Source organism: Acomys russatus, chromosome 15 (assembly GCF_903995435.1).
Source record: "Acomys russatus chromosome 15, mAcoRus1.1, whole genome shotgun sequence".
Taxonomy (NCBI): domain Eukaryota; kingdom Metazoa; phylum Chordata; class Mammalia; order Rodentia; family Muridae; genus Acomys; species Acomys russatus.
Window position 1 is genome coordinate 27,491,584 of NC_067151.1, and position 25,790 is coordinate 27,517,373.

Here is a 25,790-nt window from a genome sequence, read left to right on the forward strand (position 1 = left end):
ACATTCTACTTTTAGAGACAGAAATACTGCACAACTCGAGCCCTTTAGCCACCTTTGTATGAGGAGGTATAGGCAGATGCTTCGTGGGCTTGTTTCACGTACCAACCCCGGTGCGAGAGGAGAAGTCAAAACAACAGACAAGCTGGTCATCTGTGTCATAGGACTGAGCCAGTCTTGAAGGTTTTCTCCCCACTGGAGTCATTCCAGCTGACTCTGTTTAGAGAGTGAACCCTCCCCAAGGCAAGGAAGCTGTCATTTCCTTGCAGGGTTTCCCATAAGAAGCCAGAACACAACTCCGATCCTGACAAGTGACAGAAAATATAAAAGGTAGACGAAGTTCTGAGATTTCCTTCCAGGCTGGCACACGTGCAGCCATGCACACTTCTATGAAGGATGTTCTGTGTGTGTGTGTGTGTGTGTGTGTGTGTGTGTGTGTGTGTGTGTGTGTGTGTTGTGTGTCTGTGTGTGCATGTGCGTGTGTGTGTCTCTGTATGTGTGCATGTGCGTGTGTTGTGTGCTGTGTATGTCTGTGTGTGCATATGCATGTGTGTGTTGTGTGTGTCTTGTGTTGTGTATTGTGTGTGTGCATATGCATGTGTGTGTTGTGTATGTTCTGTGTTGTGTATTGTGTGTGTGTGCATGTGCGTGTGTGCAGGATTTTTTTCATTGTCCTTGGTGCAGCTGCTGCTATGCAATTAACAGACCCCATTATTCTCTGCAAAAATTAGTGCTGCCCTTTGCCTAGAAAGGTGAGGCAACTGACCAGACACCCGGAAGCTTTGTGCATTTCACTGCCCAATAGCACTGCAATGGACAAAGCCCTTTTCATACAGTGACCTCATACACTGGTTCACACAAAATGAGATGAACATCCCTGTGGGTGTTGCTGACAAGAATGAGACTATGTTAAAGGGAATTGACATTTGTGGATGGGAACATCGCTGGATGTTTTTAATTTTCACCCTCCCTGGCTTTGAGTTAATGAGTGAATTCTTCCTTACAAGATAAAGTGTTTGAGCAAATAAAAGTATGTATTACAGAAAAGCAATCTCATAACATGATCTTTGGAAACAAATATAGTCCCGGTACCAAATAAATTTGGACAAGTGCTCTGGCGTTCTGTGTGTATACTTCTTAGGGAGTTACGATGCACATGGGCACCTTCAAGTATCCCAGTAATATCTCTTTAACATTGAATTGCCTAGTTGTTCCCAAATTTATAATACCCCAGCAGTACTGTTCCAAGGTTATGCTAGAAATAGATAATGAGACATGGTCTTCCTGAAGTTTCTAGAATGGTATATTGGAGAAGGGACTCAAGTTAACATTTGAAAAGTATATTCCCAGAAATGAGAAGAGTGGCTCACACTTTGCACCATCAAATCCCGCATTCGTTTACATTGAATAACTTTCCACCTGACCTTACAAACACGTTGGGAAGATGTTTCTTCCTCCTACAAAAGCGTTAACGGAGCTTTAGGCAGCTTCGTATGAAAGTGTATACAAGGAGATTTTTCTTTTTAAATAGCAAAGAGAACCCATGGCAGAGGTTAGCTGTATCATACGGTATTTGCCAACTAAGGTGTGCTCCAAATTTTCAAAATATTATCACTCGGGCCAAGGAAAGATTACTGACTTTGAAAGCACTTCCTCCTGGAGGGAACCGCGATAAAGCTGCATCAGCTCATTAGCCTAAATTCAAACTGGCATGATTGGGAGGTAGACTTACCACGGCCACAGCGCTGGACTGCAGCAGCTCCTCAGCACTAATGGTTGTGAAATAGGCCACGTTTGTCAGCACGTAGCCAACTGTGATGATGGCCATGGAGATGCAGATGGCCAGGGGGATGGTTCTGAAACACAAAAAGACAACATCGCTTATGGGTCGTTATGCGTTCCCCGCCACCAAAGACTGCAGAAGGCTGATTCCAGGGGTGGCTGTCCTGGCATCATCCGCCATGATTGCATGCTCTGCTGTCTCATGGGAGAACATTTTATCAAAACAATATACCTTTGCAATTTACGCGATCCATGGGGGTAGGTATTTTGTGCAGCTTGCCTATTGTCTTATCCCCAAATATATAGGTCTCTCCCGTTCTTTACTCCATGGATGCTATTGCCACCTGGAAGGCTTGTCAAAGCACAGGCTACTAAGCCCATCCCTGGGTTTCTGACTTCAGAGGATCAGCATCACTCCCATGTTCCTAAATGATCTTGACCATGCTGTTGACCACATTCCTTTCCACTAGTACTCTACTGTGCGGAAGGTCTTTTAAAGGGAGCCCTCCAAAACATCTTCCACCCACAGTGTTCTCCTTTTAGGCAGCTTGTGGTGCAAACAAGTACGTGAATAGTTTTGGAAGCAAGAGAGTGGGCTGTATCCATCTTCGGCGCTAAGAATTTTGTATGTAGGAGAAGTGTTCGTCGTAATGACTGCACCACCCTGCTGTGAGTTCAACGGACTCTCAAGATCACAAGCATCTAATAAAGCAGCCGTGCAGATAATCCCATGAAATTAGAGGTGACATGCTGTGAAGTGTGGACGGCTGGACAGTGCTGACACTGTGTGGCCTCAAGAAGTACCCGGCACCAATGCAATATTATGTCTTCATTTAATGCAGTGGGAAGTAGCCAGGAAGCTACTGACCCTCATAATTTGATTCCGTGTTACCGATACACATTACTTGCTTAACATAATCGCCTCTTCAGACCCTTTCCAGTTCAGGCAACTTAAACCTTCAACTCCCTGCACAAAAGCTGGCCACTTTTTTTTTTTCTTCGCCATCCTGCTTATCAGCCCTCATGGAGGCTACATACACCCTGCAGGGTGCCACTAATGAAGACCTCAATATAATTTCTTCCTCCGAGATGAAAATGCAGTGCAGAACCAGGAGGGGAGAGTCATGGTCAGCCTCACTGGCCGAGCTAGATGTGTTTAATACACTGAGTCCCTGCTCATTATACTGAGTGGCAATATCCCCTGCTGAGAACAGGCAGAACCAGCTAGTCAGCAACTGCCATTCATTATGCTGCTTGCAGCCTGACACTTGCCCTGATCCCTAAAGCCTTCAGCCTTGACCTCTAAATCCTGGCATCGGAACATGAAAGTAGCAGATGTTCTCCATCCCCAGTGTGAAGAGGGTCCTGTGGAACTTCCTGTAAGCACCCTCACAGACCTCGCTAGCTGTAATTGATGTGTGCTAAATTTAAATCAAAAGGGAAGAAAAAAAAAACATCACCACCGAGCCAATGAAACACAAGGCGGTGAAGCAATTAAAGATGAACACTTGTTCTCTGAAACCTGGATGCAACGCAAAGGGGTAAGCAGGAAGAGATGCGGCACTCTCCTTCTCAGCCATTCACTGAATTGCTTTGAACTTGGCATCTTTAAGCCTCTATAGTAGCTCCAACTTTCCCTAAAGAAAGATGGAGATACAGAGAAAGGGCAAAAGAAACTCTTCATTTCCTTCTAAGCACATGGTTAAGGTATGTCAAAGTTCTATTAATAAACCCTGAGTAGACATTGCTCAGTGCAGCACGGTGACTAACTTATACAACAAAAAGGAATATGGCCACCACATATAATGCTGAAAAATAACAGGGAGATGATGGTCCTCCAGCACAGAACTGAGCCTCCTAGCCCTGCACCTCGAAGACACACAAACACACATACACACACACACACACACACACGCACGCACGCACGCACGCACGCACGCACACACACCAGCCTGGTTCCTTTTCCCAATGGGCTTTAAGTATCCATCTTAGCAGTAGGCGGCTTAGCTTAACCCAGCCTTCTAAGTTAGCCCTTCTTTCTCAGCTTGCCACTAAGAAACATGGCAGCCGTAGTTTCAGCCATTGGGCTGCTACTGGCCCGAATGTTCATTTAAGCATCTTACATATCTACCTCATTTTATCCTTGGAAATTCCTGTGAGCCAGAAACATCAGCACTGGTTTTTTTGTTTGTTTGTTTGTTTGTTTGTATGAAGAAACAGAGTCTTTGGAGTTTAAGTAACTATCCAGAGATATCCAGCTGGTAAGTGGAAGCCAGAATTCAGCTGTGGGTATGGCCTAACTCGAAATCAGGGCATTTTAACCCAGAAGTGTGTACTGTCTCATACAACTCTGGCTCCCTCAGCTCTACTAACATTCATGGACATGAAACTGTAGAATATTAAGTAAGTTGGGAAAGTCTTATCAAGACTACATTTCTCACAGGTTCACTGTAAAAGAAGGGAAAACATTTGGAGATATTTATCATGTTTCTACAGAACACAATTGGTAATGCCAGGAGAATGCATTCAGGAACTTTCTCTTTTATGAAACAAGTTGTTGTTGTTGTTGTTGTTGTTGTTGTTGTTGTTGTTGTTATTGTTATAAAACACAAAAGATGTTCACTTGATGAATTCCCCCAGATGTTTTTACATATAAAAGGGAGAAGAGTCAACATGTTTGTCAAAAATGAGTTATTAACAAATGTGCTATGGAGTCAGATATGCTAGGTAGCTATTGGGAGGAACAACAGCAGCATGGGAAGGAAAGGGCAGAGAGTGGGAGGGTGTGCTGCGCAGCACAGTCTACTGTGGTTCTCTCTAGGTAGATCAAATAAGGCATGGGAATTAGAGGGACTGTGGCAACAAAGCCACTAGCATTACTGACTGTCCTCGGGTGAGGGAAGTGAAAGGGTGGGGCAGATTTTGTGGCTACCTTGGCATAAATAGCATCATTTACAAAGTCGAGCAGCTGACCTGACCTGATCCAGGGCTGGGCACCATGTGGTTAAGTCCTGGTTACAAATATCAAAGCATAAGAACCACCTCGTGAGCTGCTGATAAAAGCTATTAGGCCAAGTCAGAGCAATCTTCCTGGAGGCTTTAGATACAGAGGGCAGATAAGCTTGGCCAGAAGCCCAGGAGGAAGGCCAGTGGCACAGGAAAGGAAGGGAATTAGAGGAAAGAGTGCAGGGGTCATGGGTATAGCAAAGGTTCTAGGTTACTGACAATGTAGCCACCGATCCTAAAAGTAAACAAAAGCATGAGCCATGTGGTAACTATGAGCAGTGCACGCCTGTGTGCCCTCCCCTTTCACAAGTGTTTGAACACGTTTGTTATGATGACGAAAACGTCGCTTTAGTGAGAAGCGCTGGTTCACCCTCAAGCACCTTCCATCGTTACATATGCTTTTTCCCAATTAACAGGCAATAAGTGTGTGTATCTGATATTTTTATTAGCTTAAAATTGTCTTCAAAACCATCTTAGATAGTCTTCCCACTGCTTAATTTAAACTGGCATCTATTGGCAGGCTGGCAGACACGCAAGAATATTTGATTCTTTGTGGGTACCAACCTGGAAGTCTGAAATGCCTGTTCAAGAGTTCAAATTTCAAAAGTGACGGGGAGAGACTTGTCTTTTAGAAATCTGCGTAGCCCCCACTATACCTCTATACTGAAGTAGATGTGCAGCGCTTCAGATTTTTTTGGACTAATACATAAAATAAATAAGACTCACAGCCCTATGTGTAAGTAGGAGGTAACATCCATTTTCTTCTGAGCAGAGAAGACAAGGCCCACAGAGGTTAGGGACACAGAAGCAGTGAGCGGAGAACTGGGACCCAAGACCAGCCTCCCAGTGCTTCCTAGAATGTCTCTTGCAATGAGCATCTTGACTGCTTAGTGCTGACTTGTATCTCAAGTTCAAGATCGGAAAGGTGCTGGTGCTGTCAAGATCGGACAGGTACACATTATGTTTATGTAAGTGATGCATTATCGGGCCAGATGTCACAGTACACATCTTAGGTCTGTGTATGTGACTATGAACCCACAGGGTCCTGATGTGCCCAGAGATGAATGTGACGTTTGTGTCAGTGATACACCGTCGGGCCAGTGGTATACATGCTATGCCCCGGTATGCAACACCACAACTGGAGAGTCTGTTAAGTATGCTGTGGTTGAGCACCAAAGACATTTTCAGAAATTTCAATTCAGCCAGGAGCTACTTCTGTAAAATTAGAATGACTAAACCCCACTTGGTGCTCTAGTCCTTCCAGGAAACATCAAAGTTAAAGGGAGTTGTGCTGCCCAGATGACCAGAGTAACACCCTGATCATGTGAATAGAGTCCAAGGTTGACTCATAGCATGAACAAAATCTTCCTGTTAAGAGGCAAGCCTGCTATCTCCTGTGACCCTGAGGACGTGGACTGCACTGAGCCCAGGGGCAGGCTCTTATGTTTGAGATATATGCCTGGATGCAGTGGCAGACAATTTGGTTATTTAAAAAATAACTCTCCATGCACTCTTCTATGCTCTGGAACCTTCTAAGTGGTTCATGTTTCAACTTTCTATTTATAATGCATTAATATTTCAATGCATGTATTTGGTATTCAGCAAAAGAAAGGACAAAAACATCATGATCAAGAAGAGAAAAAGATAAGAAACGTCTTGATGTGAAATATAAAAAGTAAGTAATTAAGTAAATAAATAAATAAAGGAAAACTCACATTTTTCAAGAATTTTTAAAAGTCTGCAGAAAAATGGGGGACTTTGCTCTTCTGTAATTGAAATGCGGCCATGCTTCATCACAACATAAAGTATTTATAATTATATTACATACCTTCCAATCCTAACTATTTATTTTAGAGACATACTTCTTTCAGATTTTCTCTATAGTGACCCTGCAAGGACTTTTAAAGATTTATATCCTTTATTTTTCTTTTCATAGATTTGACCAAGAAATAATTCAAACATCATTACTCTCTCATTTGGATTCACCAACTTACTTTTTGTATAGTTATCATTTCCTGTATTCTCATTGCTTTTAATTTTTTAAATTCTTCAAACTTTAGTAAGTTTAAAAAGCTTTCCACGTGCCTCGTACTTGTAAATTTATGTGCGCATGTTACTTGCACTTTCTGAGTCTTTCTCATAGCACACTGTCTTCATCAGCCCTGCACACTGGACTGTCCAATGTGCCTATGTACCACTCACACTTCTAGTGAGGGGACAGTCACAACAGTCACTGACAACTTGCCACAGCTCAGTTCACAGCATCTCTTACTTTTCTCAGTGTTTTTCGCCTCGCTGTTATTCAGGGTATTGTGGCTACATTGCTAGTTATTATCCATTAATAATAGGAATGGGATATTTAAAAGTAGATACACACACACACACACACACACACACACACACACACACACACACCATTTGATGAGATGTAACAAGCAACTGATGAGTAGGTGCAGTTTGACACTGAAAGAAAAAAACTTATCAAGAAGAAGAAAATACCAGATGAACCTATTTAATGTGCTTAAAGGGTTCATGTCATGCCTAATGACTGTTCTGGGGCAAGGTCGAGCACATCCACACAACAAGCACATTGTGACATAAGTGCAAACAAAGGTACCGCTGAGTTCAACCCTCTGCCCCTCCACTTCCCATGGAACATAGCAAGACTACAGGGAGTTGTGCTGAGACATTCTAAATCGAGTCACTGTCTCTTTTAAGCCTCACCATTCTCTGTGTCCATGGATGGAGAAGTCCATAAACAGAAAGAGAAGACAGAGGGACCTGGAAGGAGATGTGAGAGATTAATAGACTTGGACTAAGCCTGGGAGGCCACAGGAGGCACAGGAGAACATGCACAGGTAGGAATGTGTCAAGGGAGGAGCACAGAAAAGGACAAAGAAAAAGGGCAAAGAAAGAATTCCCCCCCCCCAAACTTCACAGAACAAACAAAAAGAAATGCAACTTATAACTCAGAAATGCAGAGTAATAAGCAATCACAAACATAAATATAAGCATTTTGTCCCATAAATACTTTATTTTTTTGCCCTGCTCCCAGAATAAATTCATGACTAAATAAAATTATACAGAAAAATGTGGTGTGAGCATAAATTTTCATTTGCTTCCACTTTATACAATCTTAAAAACTTTGCATTGTGTGCATCTCATTTTTTCTCATTTTCTGAAGATTTAGTGTGTGTCCTCTGGATACATTATAGTTATCTATATTTATCATGAACAAACACAAGCATATTTTAGGCAAGTTCTAGTTTATAAAGACAAAACTGGCTTTAAATTAAATGCTAGCAATTAAATCATAGGATGAAATATCTAAATAGTAATACACTAAATTCCACAGTAATGGTTAGTACTTATTTTTGCTATAATATGCATATAATATTTCCCTTAAATTTCTATTATTTTCCTCATGGATTGACCCAAAGTACACTGAGGTCTCAGAGAACCACTTTTTACAATGGTGTTCCTGAAATTCAGGTTTGTGAACAAGACTTGTAACCACACACCACTTTGTGTTCCTCTTTCAAAACTACATAATTACTGAGAAGTAGCCAGCCTAAAGAGAGCCCCATCCCCAGGCTTCCTCATGTGTAGGACAGAACATGACTCATTCTTAACAGCAGTATGTGAGTAGATGAAGGAGTTAGAAGATAAGGTGGCTTACCACCCCTAGCTGGGACCTACTCGCATGGTTTCTATGTCCCTAGATGCTCTATCACTGTAGCGAACTCCCTGAGAGAATCAATATCTGAACAGATGAGCATCCTCTGGCTCACTGTTATGCAGACTTCAAATCACCTGACCCCATGGCTTGAGACTGTGGCAAGGCATCAATCACTTCGTGGCTGTGGTGTATGGTGGGATAAAACCTTTCCTCATGTGCCAATGGCCAAAGAGCAAAACTGAGGCAACAGAAGGAAGTGGTCCCTTAGCGTCCTGTAAAGGTAAATTTTCCTTGACCCAAAGGCCTTCCGGGATGCCTGTGTGTAGCAGTTCCCTCCCGGATAAAGAGTTCTGTCTTGAAGAGAAGCTTTTCAGTAAGGCTCAGATGCTCTCGAGGGAAGAGGAAACCCCACCCTTAAGGGATGCTTGTGAAAACTCAGAAGGCAATCAGCTCAAAAGCTCAGGAGTCCCTATTTATCCATGTATATGCATTAGGGACTTGCTGAGAGACAATTCCAAGCCTGCCCAGCTGCCTATAAGAGACAGAGACCAGGTGAACTGCCTGCAGATTCTGCAATGTGCTCCAGATTCATAGCTTTTGAGAAACCCTCTGTGAAAATATGGGCCTTTAGTGACACAGTAGTCTTTGAGTCATTTCTGCTCCTGTAAGTATCCCTCACCCATATTCCTGCATGTGACCCCAGTAAATTCCTTAGTTCCAGTTGGACTCTGGTAGGATCTGTACTTTAGTCTAATTGTGAGTTCATACATTTGTTTACTTCTCCCCAGAAACAGTGTCACGCAATAAGGCTATACCTATTAATGATTACATCACCTCCTAATAGTACCAAACTCAGAGGAAATGTGAATTGCAGAACAGACAAAAGCCTACCAGGGAATCAGGGAACCCCAAAATAGGATGCTATAAGATTTAAGAAGTAATCTTTTGGTATTTTAAAAACATCCTGTGGGTTGACTGTTCATTCAATAAGCATTAAGCCTAAATAATCAAAGCATAAAGGACTTCCTTTATATAGATTCCTTTTTCTATATTTATAGACTTTAATTAGGTTAAAGAAGGCTAAAATTGTGACATCATTAAGTAGTGTATAATATATTGTTTAAAAGATGAGAAAATGACATAAACTTCTTAATGGCCTAAACAGCAATGTCAAATAAAAGTGGATATTTGTTTTAACAAGTTAGGATAGAGAAAATAAATCATTATCAAAAATTCTCAGAAACAGAAAAGATACATCTTGTTGTTTCCTACGTCCAAGCAATACAAATTACCTGAACTGCCACCTATCTGACAAAGGGAAAAACAAAATTGTCCACCTTTCTCCTCAAGGATGTAAAACTAAATAAGCTCCAATGGTAAAAGCAAGGTGGTGTGTGCTGAGTCTACCCACTGTGGTGTGGCATATGCAAATTGGTGTTGAAATTCCTTCAGGCTGCAAATGTACATTTAGTAGAAGCTGGCAATGTGCCACAGGCAAAAACCAGGCCAATCACATTCCTGACAGACAATGAGAAATGGTATCGATAAATATGTAGCCATTCAATTTTGACAAACTAACTATTGCTTCTGCCACCAAAGTTGCTTCCAATATCTCTGACCAATGATATGAGGTCAAATTAATAACAGTCTTTTAAAATTCCATATCTGGTAGTCACGTAGACAGCTGGTTTTCTGACTTGGTCCATAGGAGTCAGAATAGAGGGAAGACAATGGAGAAAGCAATGGAATATTCCAAGTCACTACAACCAGTTAAATCCCCTTTTGATGTTTTTACATAGCGGAATCCTCTTTTTAAAATTGATGTGATTCAGAATTTTCTAGTAATTTTACAAGTATGGCCTGGACATGTTCTTTATTCCTTAGTTAACATTTTGGGTTCAACTGTGGCTTTTTAATTCACAGTTTAAAATATAAATTAGTTTCTAAAAAGCGCCTATAAGCATAATGGCATAATTTGTATATCTCTGACCCTATAAAGTTGAAAATAATTTTAATAGTATAGTAATTGAGGAGAAAATAATCATAGTAGATAAAGCTACTCTTAGCAAGAAAAGCATAAAGTAGATTCAGGAGCCAATAGCTAGAGTCTAGCTTTAGACAAAGTGGTAAACCCCTTGTTGCAGTGCAGATGACATAGCAGTTTAGGGAAAGGTGGGAAAGTGAAAAATAGAGTTGATGGGCTAAGCACCCTGCCAGTCTGGAGACATAATATGTCATTGTCAAGCAAGTGAGATGGAGACTCCTGGCTAGAAGAGTTGACGGCTGCCTGAAAAGGTCACAGAGGCCCACAGAATGGCAGTGCCCGGTCAAGCCCTCCCTCTCCTCTTCTCAAGCTGTCTAGCCATCAAGATTCATATTCTCAAAGGAGGTGGGATGCCGTTAACTTTTATCTTTCAGCAAAGAAGTAAAACCTTTTGAAAACCATGCTTTTGTGCATTCGTCTTATATTTACTAAAGTATTTTCTTAGACCACAGTTTTACAGGCAGATCTCTCTCCTAAAGAACAGAATGACCAAGGCAAAGACACTGCCCAATGACTCAGTGACATATGACCCAAGGGAAACAAGAGGGTGTGCACACAACCATTGATGCCTTGTGTCCCCTCTCTTCTATAACTCCCCCAAGCTCCTTTCCCAGAGCTCTGGAACTAAACATTTCCATATATACAACGCCAGTGTAACCAGCTTGAGAGAGCTTTAAATTCCACTCTGTGTCTGACTTTGACATTTGTTCTACCTTGCTTCCATGGCACCATTAGGAATCTCTTCATTCCAGACTGAAAGCTGAGTCTCAGTCACATGTCTGTCATTAACAGAAACACAGGGTATTGGACTGACGGAGTCTGAAGACCACTACCTGGAATGTTCATTTCTCCACAATGTTTGAAAAAAAAAAAAGTATCCCAGAGAATTCTCTGAAGCAGTGAGGTTCTTGCTCTTAGACAGAGCACCAGAATTTAGTTTTCCTCTGGGTTTTCTGTGTTTCCGAGGAGAGAACAGGCACAAACTTTACACTCCCCTCTGTCCTCCAAAGATGCGTGGCTGGCCTCAGCAGGCACAGAGCACATCAGAGCACCTTCCATCGCTACCATCTCAAAGTGCCAGACTGACTGAAAGGAAAATGATCATCGCAGAAGATAATTTACTGGATAAGTGAGATGTCCGCCCTCCTGATTCTAAACAGATTGTCTGTGATCCATTCAGACTTTCATGGACCACACCACCATCAGCACTCATGGAGGGGGTGGGCTCTTAAGTCTTTGTATTTTATAACTTTGGCATTTGTCTAAACCTTATTGTGTCCGTTGTCATCACCTGACTTTCAAGAGTAAGCACAGCAACACTATAAAGGTAAATGCCAATTGTATCTAGCAAGCCCTTGCATTTGACCAACACTTGCCAACTATCTTCCAACTGCTAATTATTATAAGGAAAGTGATTAAGATGTCAAATGTACAGAAATTCGCTAACTAATGGAATCTAAAATTCAGACAGCACCAGAGGTAGGGGATAGCCTTCTCAGAAGTCTCTTTATTTGAGGTTTCCCTATTCTAGTTGATCTTAGATCAAAGTGTCCCTCCTCAGACAAATCTTGTCTCCTTTTCTAAGTGGGTCTCAGGACAGTGTGTTAAAGTCTTTCTTCATATATTAATATACAACAAATTTCACAAAGAAGATAGGAGTGTCCCCTGAGCATTCTAAGCCCCCCCCAAACACTTTCCTATAAGTCTAGTAAAAAGACATCTTTGAAGGTCGTTTCCAGGATTGCCTGTCCTTCTCAAATGTAACTGAATTTATGCCTCTGTATGTCTGTTTTTGCTAGTGTATAAACACATGTGTGAGGATAAGTACGTGTGTATGCGCATGTGTATGTAGAAACCAAAGGACAACCTTAGGTAAGCATCTTCTACCCTTTGTTTGCTATGGCGTCTCTCTTAGCCTAGAACTTCTTCAAGTACTCAGCCAGCTGTCAGGGATCTGTCTGTCTATCACCATTTATAAGGACAGGTCACTATCCTGTTTTGTGTTTTGTGTTTTGGAATTTTGGGTTTTCTGTAGTTGGTTGGTTGGGCTGTTTTTGTTTATTTGGTCAACTTGAAAGACACAAGCTAGAATTACCTGCAAAGGTAAACCTTAATTCAGAAAAAAAATGTCTATTAGTTTGCCTATAAACAAGCTTGTGGCTCATTTTATTGATGGCTGGATGGTGTGGGAAGGCCCAGACAGTTGTAGGTAATTCTACCCTTATGCATGTGGTCCTGAGCTGTATAAGAAAGGAAGCTGAGGAAGTCCCCCTCAGTCATAGGGGAGAGGAGTAAGGGGAAATGGGAAGGAGGGAGGAATGGGAGGATACAGGGATAGGATAACCATTGAGATGTAATATGAATAAATTAATAAAATAAAATAATAAAAAGTTAAAAAAAAAAAAAAAAGAAAGGAAGGAAGCTGAGCCAGCCATAAGGATCAAGGCAGCAAGCAGCACTACTCTGTGGCATCTGCTTCCATTCTTGACTTGAGTTCATTCTCTGAGTTCCCTCAGTGACAGAGTGTGGCCTAAGGGCTGTGAGACAAAATAAGCCCTTTCCTCTCCAAATTGCTTTTGGTCATGCTGTTCATCACAGTAATAGAAACTTAACAAAGACAATCATTATGCCCCGCTGCCCCACCATAGGTCCTCTCGTTTGCAAGGCAAGTGCTGAAGACTGAGCCATCTCTCTAGGCAGAATATAACTTACTCTTATGGCACTTCTAACCATACATGGAAAGGGCTTCTGGTTTCTCTGGTTTGTGTTTTTGTTTTTTTTTATTCTGTGTGTAAGGTGTTGTTTCCACACATCTATGTTTGTACACCATGTGCCTGCAGTGCCTGAGGAGACCAGAAGAGGGTGTTTAATCCTCCTAGGAACTGGAGTCACAAATGGTTGTGAATCCCATGTAGGGATAGAAACTCAAGCTAGGTTCCCTGTAAGAGGGACCAGTACTCTTAGCTGTTGAGCTATCTCTCCAGTGTTGGCCTCTGATACATTTTAGACATTTTACATAATTTCTTTCTAGGACATCTCCTATAAGAAAAAAAAATCTCCTTAAAACAGGAAGAGATACTTACTCTATCAGAAGCTACAATTTAGATTTCTTTTATCAATTAAAATAAAACTAAGTTTTATAGTAGCAAGAAGACACAAAATGGCAAATTTAAATCACCTCAAACAAACTATGCTATGCCTTTACCTCATACTCGTAAATGACTTTCACAATAACATGGTAACTCGGCAAAGCTCCCAAGTGAAGATTCCAGAACAGTGAATGGAAGCAAAGAGGGTGCTTGATCAGAGAAGGGAATGCTCATCCCACCAAAGCGCCCTGTGGATCCCAAATTGCAAAATCTCCCAGAAAACCTGATTTATGAGCAGAATAGCAGTGTTCTGAGCCCAGGTCATTTTAAATAAAAAGCAGGAGCCTGGATTCACACAGTAGCTACACACAAACATTTCTCCATAGAACATAAATTGACTGGAAACCAGCACTGAAGCAGAGAGGCCAGAAGGATACGACACACCACTGAGAGGCTCCCCGTCAAAACAGGGCATGACTGGAAAAACACCATAACTGTGCTTGTTTGTGTTATGATTTTTTTTCTAATGTACAATTTAACTATACCAAGTAGCCTGGGACCATCATAGGCAAACAGGCTGGTAGTAAAATAAGCCAATATCACCATAGCCACTTTTTAGAAAAATAGCAAACATGTAAGAAAGTTAAAAATATGATCTATGTATTATTCCAATAGATATCATCCTTTGGAAGAAAAGATGCCAAGAAGAAGAGTACATATTTTTCTTTTTAATATAGGCTGGAATCTGTGTGATTGCTTGAGAAATATATTTGTTATTTTGCCAACATGTTACAAAAGATTAATTCTCATGATTATAAGCCCAAAGAGTTTGGATATACTTAAACATAAAAAAATTATATTTAATCATCAATGGGCAATGCTGGCAATTGCAAATTCATAAGCAACATTTCTTCATGTTATCACTGGTACTACTGTCAATATTTTGGCATGTTATTTTGTTTAAAGTATTCTGAAAATAAAATTTTACACTTGAAAAGCACTGGGCTAATGTGTTTTGTGGGGGGGGGAAGTCCAAAAAGAAAAAATAAGATTAATTCACAGCTCCTTTTCATTTATTCTCTTCTAGTCTGAGAGGACAAAAAGAGGCAAACTTAATAATTAAGCATGGAACAGAAAAAAAAAAAGAAATATACAGAAAAAGATGTCCTTCAAATAGATGGTATAGTGGGAGCATTATTACATGGGATAACACCTTCAAGATAAATTGAAAAGCTGAGAGCTTTACATTTCAAAGCACTATTCACATTATTTCCACATATATAGGAAAAGCCAAACAGAAAATTCCTGCACGCAAAAATAATTTGTACTCCATATGGATCTGTTTAGAGTAATAGAGCAATAACTGAGGCAGGTTTTCTCTTCAGAATAAAAAAGGATTTTGAACACTTTTTTAATAATAAAATTGTGTGGCAATCAGCTGTTATACCAATAGAATGATAAATGAAGTGGAAAAAATTACCTAAAGATACCTTAGTATAGGACATAAAATTTAATGTATATTATCATATCATGACAAGTGCCATAAATTTATGAGCTTCATACACTTAGAGCTTCATACACATACTTTAATAATGCTGAGATGTTGAGAAATATTGGGAGAAAATCTAGAACATATATATATATATACACACATGTATATATGTGTATATATATGTATATATATAGTGTGTGTGTGTGAGTGTGTGTGTGAGAGAGAAAGAGAGAATGTGTATTGTGTGAAAGATAGAGATTTAAATGTTCTATACAAAAAGGCTATGACCATAAATGCAATATACATGAATAAAAAATGCTTGCTGTATTTAAATACAAATGCAAAAGTTCTGCAAACCAACATCTCAAACAAACAAACAAGAGTGATGTGAAGAAAAAGATGAGAAAATGATGGCACCCCTAGGCCGTGTGCTCAGGTTCTAGAACTACAAACAGGGAAAGGCAGCACAGTAACAGAAATGAGTAACTCCCAGTGTTGCTGACAGGAAAGCAGTGCCTCTTCTTTAAAAGGCACTTTAGCAACACAGGCAGTGACCTTTTAAACACTCGTTGCATATGAAATAGTAGACAAAACCACCCAACATTCAATACTAAGGAAATAATTGGATATACAGATTAATATAAAAACATCAATAATCTAGCATTATTGCATCAAGGAAAAAGAAAATGTTTTCAACATCTAGCAATAAAAAGAGAAATGAAGGATATGTCAGCCACCATTAGAGTAGCATCCACTAAGAAATGAGGAACACAGAAGTCAAATGGAATAGCATGAGATGAAAAAACTGGGACAGATCTGTAGCCACATGAGTAGAAAGGACTGAGTGTGAGGCATAGCACGTCTGCAAGGCAAGGCCGGGAATGGGGCATTAATGAGGTAGACAATGCCCTGGGGAAACACACAATCAATTAACAACAAAGTAAATAATGGGATGCCCAAGCTGTGAAGACAAATGTATTTGCATCTTTATCTCAAACACACAATCAAGTTCACATGAGTACATGCTCACAGGGTGCGGGAAACTAAAATTATTCAAGTGAGTACTATTTTGACTCCATATGATTCACAGTCTACTGGTGACCTTACATTGCTTTTTCATTTCACTTTTGAAATTCTCGAATTTAGTGTATATTACCATCTTGGAAACCCAATGAAAATCATTTTTATTGTTATTGAAAATGTTACCTTCACTTTTCTAGCAGAATATGAAATACACTGAAAACTTTTCATCATTTGACTAAATGGATTCTTGGATGACAATCTTTTTGAGTCCCAGCTACTTTAACATTTGATAAATAATATGTGCTCCCTAGAGAATACAGAAACAAGATAATCAGGTTGGCTTGGGTGTCTAAGCATCTCTGCTCAGATGGGCTCAGTAGGCAGGCAGAGTTTGGAGTCCCAGAAATTCCACTCCACTGTCTCTGTAGACATTGCAACAATAAGAGCTCCATTGACATCATGTTTAGAGAACAGGAAGTTTTCTACTCTTCTTAGTCATGGATTTGTATCATCCACTTGAAGGTTTAAAAAGTACCTAGACACCCAGAGTGGATGTCTCTCTCCCATGCTGTGTCCACAGACAGCTCAGCTTGTTTACTGTGAAGAGGAAAGCCCCATGTCTCGAAGTATGACATCCCTGAGTTGAGTCCACACTTGCTTCCTCCCCACCCTGTGACTTGGTCATCTCTCCCTGATGATAGGATAGTGCATCAGGAAAATCAAGTTAATAAACATGTACCTATGTTCAGGGCATGGCTACCCTTTCTCACTTAAGGCTCTACAGAACTATAAAACTTCACCTGAGATCTGTGACCTCCACTCACTGTCCAGCTCAAAGTTTTTGTCCTTTTCAGACAGAGAACAAAAGTTAACCATGTCTTCTGTATCAATTTCTCTCTTTCTTCCCCCAGGACAAAATACAGAAAGTGGGAGTTTGAGTGTTTGACAGTAACAATAATGGAAAAATTAAATATAGCCACTCAAAGAGATACCAAAAAATCTTTTAAGAGCCAGTGTACCTGTGAAGACACTGGAGATGAGAGACATAGCTATTCCTTTACAATGTCCTGAAGTTCCAGAATCCCCTCCTTATAATATTTCCCTTTTACTCTTAGAATCTCATGACCTTCACTAAATTCTCTGGAACAAATTACTTACATCTGCTGGTTTAGGAACCACACTCATTATCTTTGTATCACAACAATTTTAGAAAGCTGAATGGCAAAGCTTCTGATTTTCCTGTTTTAAGAGAAGTTTTGTTAAATTCCACACAAGATATGTGTGCTGCTTCCCCACCAGATAATTTCAAGGCTAAGGTCTTGCCATGGCTACCTGCCTTAGACTGTGGATGTTTATCTTTCACTCTAGCATTATAGACTAGTGTGACTTCTTTTCTCGAGACAAATTTATCATTTTCTTTAACCATGATGAGGACATAGTTTAATAGACTAAGGCATACAAGACCTGCCAATTTTCAGGTGTAAAGGAAGATAAATGAGAATAGAACTATTAGTACAGGGTGATAATAAGAAAATTTTGAGACATTGATGTTTGTTCCTGAGAGAATGTGAACAGAATACCTTTGGAATTAGGAGAAATGGCACCATGAAAAACCAAGAAAGCTGACTGATACTTTGGAAAAGAAGGACCTTGGATGCTTCCAAAATCCTTGTGTTATGTAGACATCCCCAAAACAACTTCACTTACAGCAACCTGTCATGTAGCCCAGGAGGACCTTGACCTTACAGTGATAAATATGAAAAATTCCTGACACAAAACAGCCAACAAATAAAGGACACGATGAAAAGAAAAAAACCTGAGGATAAATAGGAATTGAGGAAAGAGAAGATGTCTGGCTCCAAGGCCCAGAAAATATTTTCAACAAAATTATAGAAGAAAATTTCCCTACTTTAAAGAAGGAGATGCATATAAACATTCAAGAGGCCTACAGAACACCAAAATAGACCAGAAAAGAAAAATTTCCAGCCATATAATAATCATAACACAAAATGTACAGAACAAAGAAAAAATATTAAAAGCAGCAAGCAAAAAAGGCCACGTAATATATAATGGCAAACCTATCAGAATTACATCTGAATTCTCAGCAGACACCATAAAAGCCAGAAGGGCCTGTGCAGAGGTCCTGAAAACCCTAACAGACCACAGATGCCAGTCCAGAGTACTATAACCAGCGAAACTTTCAATAATCATTGATGGAGAAAACAAGATATTCTATGACAAAAACAAATTCAAACAGTACCTATACACAAATCCGGCCCTACAGAAGTTACTAGAAGGAAAACTCCAACCAAAAGTGACAAACTAAAACCAAAATAACACAGGAAATAGGTAACTTCACTGTTGCAAAATGTAACTACACAAACACTCTACTACAATCAACATCAAAATGAAGGGACTTAGCAGTCACTGGTCATTAATATCTCTCAACATCAATAGTCTCAATTCTCCAATAAAAAGAAACAGACTAACTGAATGGACTCATAAAAACGCAACAACATCCTTCTGCATTCAAGAAACACATCTCAGTCACAAAGATAGATATTACCTCAGGATAAAAGGCTGGAAAAAGGTATTCTGAGCAAACAGACACAAGAAGCAAGCTGGTGTAGCCATTTTAATATCTAATAAAATAGAATTTCATTCAAAATTAATCAAAAGAAATGAAGAAGGACACTTCGTATTGATCAAAGGTAAATTCAACCAAGATGATATCACAATTCTGAACATCTATGCCCCCAGTACTAGGACACCCACATTTGTAAAAGAAATGTTAACAAAGCTTACACCACACATTAATCCCCACACATTAATAGTGGGAGACTTCAACATCCCACTATCATCAAAGGATAAGTCAACAAAACAGAAACTAAGGCAAGAAATAATGATACTAACCAATGTCATGAATCAAATCGATCTTACAGGTATCTACAGAACTTTTCACACAAACACACAAATTTATCATATAATAGATCACAAAGCAAGCCTCAACAGATACAAGAAGATTGGAATAATACCTTGTATCCTATCAGATCACCATGGACTAAAGCTGAACTTCAACAACAAAAATAAAAAATAAAAAACCTACACACACATGGAAACTAAACAACTCTATACTTAGTGATGACTGGGTCAGGGAAGAAATAAAGAAAGAAATTAAAGACTTCCTAAAATTCAATGAAAATGAAGGTACAACCTACCCAAATTCATGGGACACATTGAAAACAATGCTAAGAGGAAAATTCATAGTATTAAATGCTTTCATTTAGAAATTGGAAACATCTCATACAATCAATTTAATGACACATCTGGAAGCCCTAGGGGAAAAAAGAAGCAGAAACACCCAAGAGGGGTAGACGTCTGGAAATAATCAAACTCTGGGCTAAAATCAATAAATTAAAAACAAATAGAACAAGTCAAAGAATGAACAAAACCAGGAGCTTGTTCTTTGAGAAAATCAACATGATAGATAAACTGTTAGCCGAACTAACTATAAGGCAGAGAGACACTATCCAAATCAACAAAATCAGAAATGCAAAGGGAGACACAACAACAGATACTGAAGAAATACAGAGAATCATTAGGTCTTACTTCAAAGGCTTATATGCCACACAATTTGAAAATCTAAGGGAAATGGATAATTTTCTTGATCAATTATACTTGTCAAAGTTGAATCAAGATCAGATAAACAAATTAAATAGTCCTATTTCTCCCACAGAAAAAGAAGCAGTCATTAAAGTTCTCCCAAGGGGGGGGGGGGCGGAGAAAGAAAAGAAAAAAAAAAAAAAAAAAAAGCCCAGGGCCAGATGGTTTCAGTGCAGAATTATACCAGACCTTCAAAGAAGAGCTAATATCGATACTCTTCAGGCTACTCCACAAATAGAAATGGATGGAACATTACCAAACTCATTCTATGAGGCCACAGTCACTTTGATACCTAAACCTCACAAAGATCCAACAAAGAAAGAGAATTTCAGACCAATTTCTCTTATGAACATTCGGGCAAAAATACTCATTAAAATACTTGCAAACCGAATATAAGAACACATCAAATACATCATTCACCATGACCAAGTAGGCTTCATTACAGGCATGCAGGGATGGGTCAATATACAGAAATACATAAAGGTAATCTACCATATAAACAAAATGAAAGAAAAAAACCACATGATCATCTCCTTAGATGCTGAAAGAGCATTTGACAAAATCTAACACCCATTCATGTTTAAAGTTTTGGAGAGATCAGGGATACAAGGCACATACCTAAACATAGTATAGGCTATATACAGCAAGCCAATAGCCAACATCAAATTAAATGGAGAGAAACTCAAGGAAATTCCTCTAAAGTCAGGGACCATACAAAGCTGCCCACTTTCCCCATATCTCTTCAATATAGTTCTTGAAGTTCTAGCTAGAGCAATAAGACAGAAAAAGGAGATGAAGGGGATCCAAATGGGAAAGGAGGAAGTCAAATTATCCCTATTTGCAGATGATATGATAGTGTACATAAATGACCCCCAAAATTCCACCAGAGAACTCCTACAGCTGATAAACACCTTCAGCAAAGTGGCCAGATACAAAACTAACTTAAAATAAATCAGTAGTCATCCTATATACAAATAAAAATTGTGCTGAGAAAGAAATTAGGGAAACTATACCTTTCACGGCAGTCAGAAGCAATATAACATATCTAGGAGTAACTCTAACCAAGCAAGTGAAAGATTTGATTGAAAATAACTTCAAAATTCTGAAGAAGGAGATTAAAGATGACATCAGAAGATGGAAAGATATCCCTTGTTTGTGGATTGGGAGAATTAACATAGTAAAATTAGCCATCTTACCAAAAGCAATTTAAAAGTTCAATGCAACCCCTATTAAAATACCTATACAAGGTTTTAAAGACATTGAAGGATCAATTCTCAACTTCATATGGAAAAAAAAAACCCAGACTAGATAAAACAATCCTGTACAATAAAAGATCTTCCAGAGGAATCTCCATGCCTGATCTTAAGCTGTACAATAGAGCAATGGTAATTAAAACAGCATGGTACTGGCATAGCAATAGGCTGGATGATCAATGGAATTGAATTGAAGACACAGAAATAATATGGTCACTTGATTTTTGACAAAGAAGCCAAACCTATTCAATGGAAAAAGGATAGCATCTTCAACAAATGGTGTTGGTCTAAGTGGATGTTTACATGTAGAAAAATGCAAGTAGATCTACATTTATTGTCATGCATAAAACTCAAGTCCAAGGGGATTAAAGGCCTCATCATAAAACCAGAGACACTAAATCTGTTAAAAGAAAAAGTAGGGAAGAGCCTTGAACTCATTGTCACAGGAGATAACTTCCTGAACAGAACACCAACAGCCCAGGCTCTAAGCTCAACAATTATTAAATTGGACCTCATGAGGCTGAGAAGCTTCTGTAAGGCAGAAGACACTGTCAACAGAACAAAGTAATAGCCTACAGACTGGGAAAAGAGCTTCACCAACCATATATCTGACAAAGGACTAATATCCAAAATATATAAAGAGATCAAGAAATTAAACACCACCAAACCAAATAACCCAATTAAGAAATGGGACTCAGAACAAAACAGAGAGTTCTCAACAGAGGAATATCGAATGGCTGAGAAACACTTAAAGAAATGCTCAAGGTCCTTAGTCATCACAGAAATGCAAATCAAAATGACTCTGAGATTCCATTTTATACCCATCAGAACGGCTAAGGTCAAAAACCCACATGACAGCACATGCTGGAGAGGATGTGGAGAAAGGGGAACACTCCTTCATTGCTGGTGGGAGTGAAAACTTGTACAACCACTTTGGAAATCAATCTGGCACTTCCATAGAAAACTGGGAATAGGGCTACATCAAGACCCAGATATTCTACTCCTTGGAATATACCCAAAAGATGCTCCACCATACAAAAAGGACATATGCCAAACCATGTTCATAAAAGCCTTATTCATAATAGTCAGAACCTGTAAACAATCTAGATGTCCCTCAGTTGAAGAATTGATAAAGAAACTGTGGTACATTTACACTATGGAATGTTACTCAGCTCTTTAAAAGAAAGAAATCTTGAAATTTGCAGGCAAATGGATGGAAGTGGAAGTGATCAACCTGAGTGTGGTAACCCAGTCCCAGAAAGATACACATGGTGTATACTCACTTAAAATTGGACACTAGCCCAACAGGGTTGTCCCCTGAAAGTCTTTACTTAGCAGGAGATTGGGATAGATGCTGGGACTTCCTAGTGTGACTCTCGGTGAGATAGTTATGGGAGAATGGGGAAATAAAAAGATCCAGAGGGTCCTAGAAACCTACAAAAAGAAAATTAAGGCTTGCATATCAGGACCCAAGGGGTCTGCTCAAACTACAGTACCAACCAAAGACAATGCATGCAGTAAACTAGAACCCCTATTCAGATCTAGTCGATGGACAGCACATTCTCCACACTTGTGTGAATAGCAGGGACTGACTCTGACATGGACTCTGGTGCCCCCCATTTGACCTCTTCCCCTTGATGGAGAGGTCTGGTGGCACTCAGAGCAAGGGTAAGCAGACTATCACAATGAGACCTGATAGGCTGTGACCACATGGTGAAGAAGGAGGTCCACATCTGTCACAGACCTATGGGAGGGGAATAAGGTGAAAGAGGGAGGGAGGAGGGAATGGGAAGATACAAGTGAGGGGATAACAATTGAGATATAATGATGTAATCTGAATAAATTACTTAAAAAATAGACTTTCGAAAGTGTGTGTGTGTGTGTGTGTGTGTGTGTGTGTGTGTGTGTGTGTGTGTATTTGTGCCTGTGGTTATGTCCATCTGTGTGGATATGTTCAACTGTGTGCAGCTGCCCATGAAAGCTACAAGAAAACATAGGATCCCTTGGATCTGGGGGCGTATGTCATTGTAATCCATCCAACATGGGTGCTGGGAACTGAACTTGGATCCTTTTCAAAGAGCAGTAAGCACTCTTAACCACTGAACCGTCTTTCTAGCCCTAGGATTTCATCTATCTCACTTGATTGTGACATCTCTTTCTCGACTAACACAAGCCATCAGCATGACTACTGACTTTGCCACATTTCCTCATCTAAAAGCAGAACTAGTATTTCGTAGAACTCAAAGCAAAGTTAGGCACGAACATGACCCTCTAGTTTAGGCCAGGGATAGTTTGGAGACTATGTTGCTCCCTGCCAGACTTTCTGCTACATGCTATGTGACTGTGTTTCCCTATAGCAATGGGACACATGTAAAGGACTATTAACTTTTCAATAACGCTGTTTTATTATGAACAAATATGAAAAAGAATGTTGAAGAGTGTCCCCATCACTACAACCCCATTCAAACTCAAGTATCACAGGAAGAAAACCTACCAGACTTGCCATCAAGTTCATATTTTTTAAGCACCCATTCCCATTTTCCTCAGCACCTGCCTGCTAGATAAGGTTCCAAAGCCTTCCAACGGAAGCTAAGGCTCACCACAGCCCAGCACGCACACTGTCCTACGTAGGGTGCATTACGCATTATCTCCTGAAACCGACCAGTCTTCTATAGCTTTCTTGCATGCCCAGCCCCTGGCTCAGACACCTCCATTTCTTGGTTCTGTTTTTCACTTCCTCTTCTTCACCAAAGTTGCCTCCTTAATTGGCAATGATGCCTTTCGTGATGAAGCATCACTTCTGCCTTTCCTCCCCCCGCAACATCAACTGGTATGTTAGAAAGACTCTGAGCTCTGGAGCTGGAAATTTGGGGATTGCCATCCTAATCTTCCCACAGGCCATAAGAATTAATGCATCAGCTTTCTCCTCTGCACAGGACACATATCAAGCTATGAAAAAAAAATCATCTGAGTTACTAACTGTAACCCAACCATGAGCCTTGCTAAAATACTCTTTATATAGTTAATAAAGTAAAGACTTTCCAATGAGGAAGGAGCATTCCCTCAGTTTATGAATTATACTTGCTTATGGAGTCATTGCAAATAATGCCGGTTCAAAAAATCTAAATTCAAACCCCATCTGGCCTTAACCAGTGTGGACTTTCTAAGCACCCCATATAATCCTTAAATTTAGGAGGCTGAGGCAGAAGTATCACCCTGAATTCAAGGTCAACCTAAGCTACCAAGAGAACGCAAGGCCAGTCTGGAAGATATAATTATATATACATATAATTTAATATATATATTTATATATATATATATATATATATATATATATATATATATATAATTTAACATCTTTAAATTATGTAAAAATACCTAAAATTTCAGCTTGCATTCTCACATATTGTACTAATTAGCTTCTCTACTAGTTAGTTTAAAATACACAGTGTAAGCCACTCAAATCAAGACTTGTTTCCACAGATTTCATAAAAGCATTTCTTGATAAGATAGTCAACCTAAAAATAGGTAACTCTAATTGAAATGCAAGCAGCCAATCTCCCCTATCAGCACCTTCAGTCAGCTGTGTGACAATGGATATCCTGGTGTGGGCATGCTAATATTTATCACAAAAGGACCAAAAAAAAAAAGTCTGCCAAGAAATTCCTTCTGACTCAGATGTCTGCGTGAGCTGGGCATCACCTGAGGGACTAGATGGAAGTGCAATTCTCACTGTCCCCCTTGGCTTTCTACCTCCTAATAAGCGAGTGATTTGCTGATGGTGCAGACAACGTTCCAAGCTGATTATTAGTTCACACATGCAGAAAAGGCTCCCTCTGTTCATGAAACAATTATTTTAATCCTTTAAGTTTTTCAGAGCTTAGGCTTATAAAATAAACTAATCTTCAAAGAATATAGGTTTGGGTTGCAGCTGGTGTTTGTATATTACTTGTTAAGCTCACTAACATTTTAGAATTTCACACATCCAACCTCACAGCCCTGAGAGGAGCATAACATGACGATTATTTCCTCCCATATTAAAGTGGTAAACAAAGGCTCACCACACAGTGCGAGGACTGTCTGAGGTCAAACGGCTGGTTAAGGCCAGATGGGGTTTGAATTTAGATTTTTTTTGAACCGGCATTATTTGCAATGACTCCATAAGCAAGTGTAATTCATAAACTGAGGGAATGCCCCTTCCTCATTGGAAAGTCTTTACTTCCTTTGGATTTCAGACGTATATTGGGATTAGGTCTTACTTGTGCCTGAACAAACCTAAGCATTGTTTCCAGAATTTGAATGACTGGAGAAAAATGATCAAAATAGTTTTGAGGCATGATGTGTGAGGCATGAATGTAATGGCCTTCTTATGCCCTGATATGTAGACATAGTGACATACCTTACATCTACCCATAAACAGCCACACCGAAGGTTGCACATCAGTGTGAGTGCCTAAGTTGCAACAGGCCTCAGACCATAGTTTACAGTTCTAAGAAGCTTTTCAACAACTATAACCTAGACTGTGAAATGAATTCTGAGCCACAGTTTGAGCACAGTTGTATGACTTTCACATGCAGACATAGCAAAGGGTGAGGGTAGATTATCTGCAAAAATGAAAATGTGGATGAAAGGGTTTGGGAACATGTGACCCCAATATTGGGAGGCAAGCTAATGGCTGACTTGATACTTCTGAATATGGGGGGGGGGGAGATTCTTGTAGATGAGGAGATGAAAACCAGAGATGCTTGAACATTACTATAGT

At 39.7% G+C, this 25,790-nt stretch overlaps 1 protein-coding gene across 1 annotated transcript in view; it reads right to left on the reverse strand.

Moving 5' to 3' along the window:
• Positions 1–25,790, reverse strand: part of Slc7a11 (solute carrier family 7 member 11) — a 74,265-nt gene that overhangs the window by 12,538 nt on the left and 35,937 nt on the right. The window contains exon 7 of the mRNA XM_051157116.1: positions 1,730–1,853. Coding sequence (XP_051013073.1) covers positions 1,730–1,853 — 124 coding nt within the window. The remainder of the gene's footprint in view (positions 1–1,729; positions 1,854–25,790) is intronic.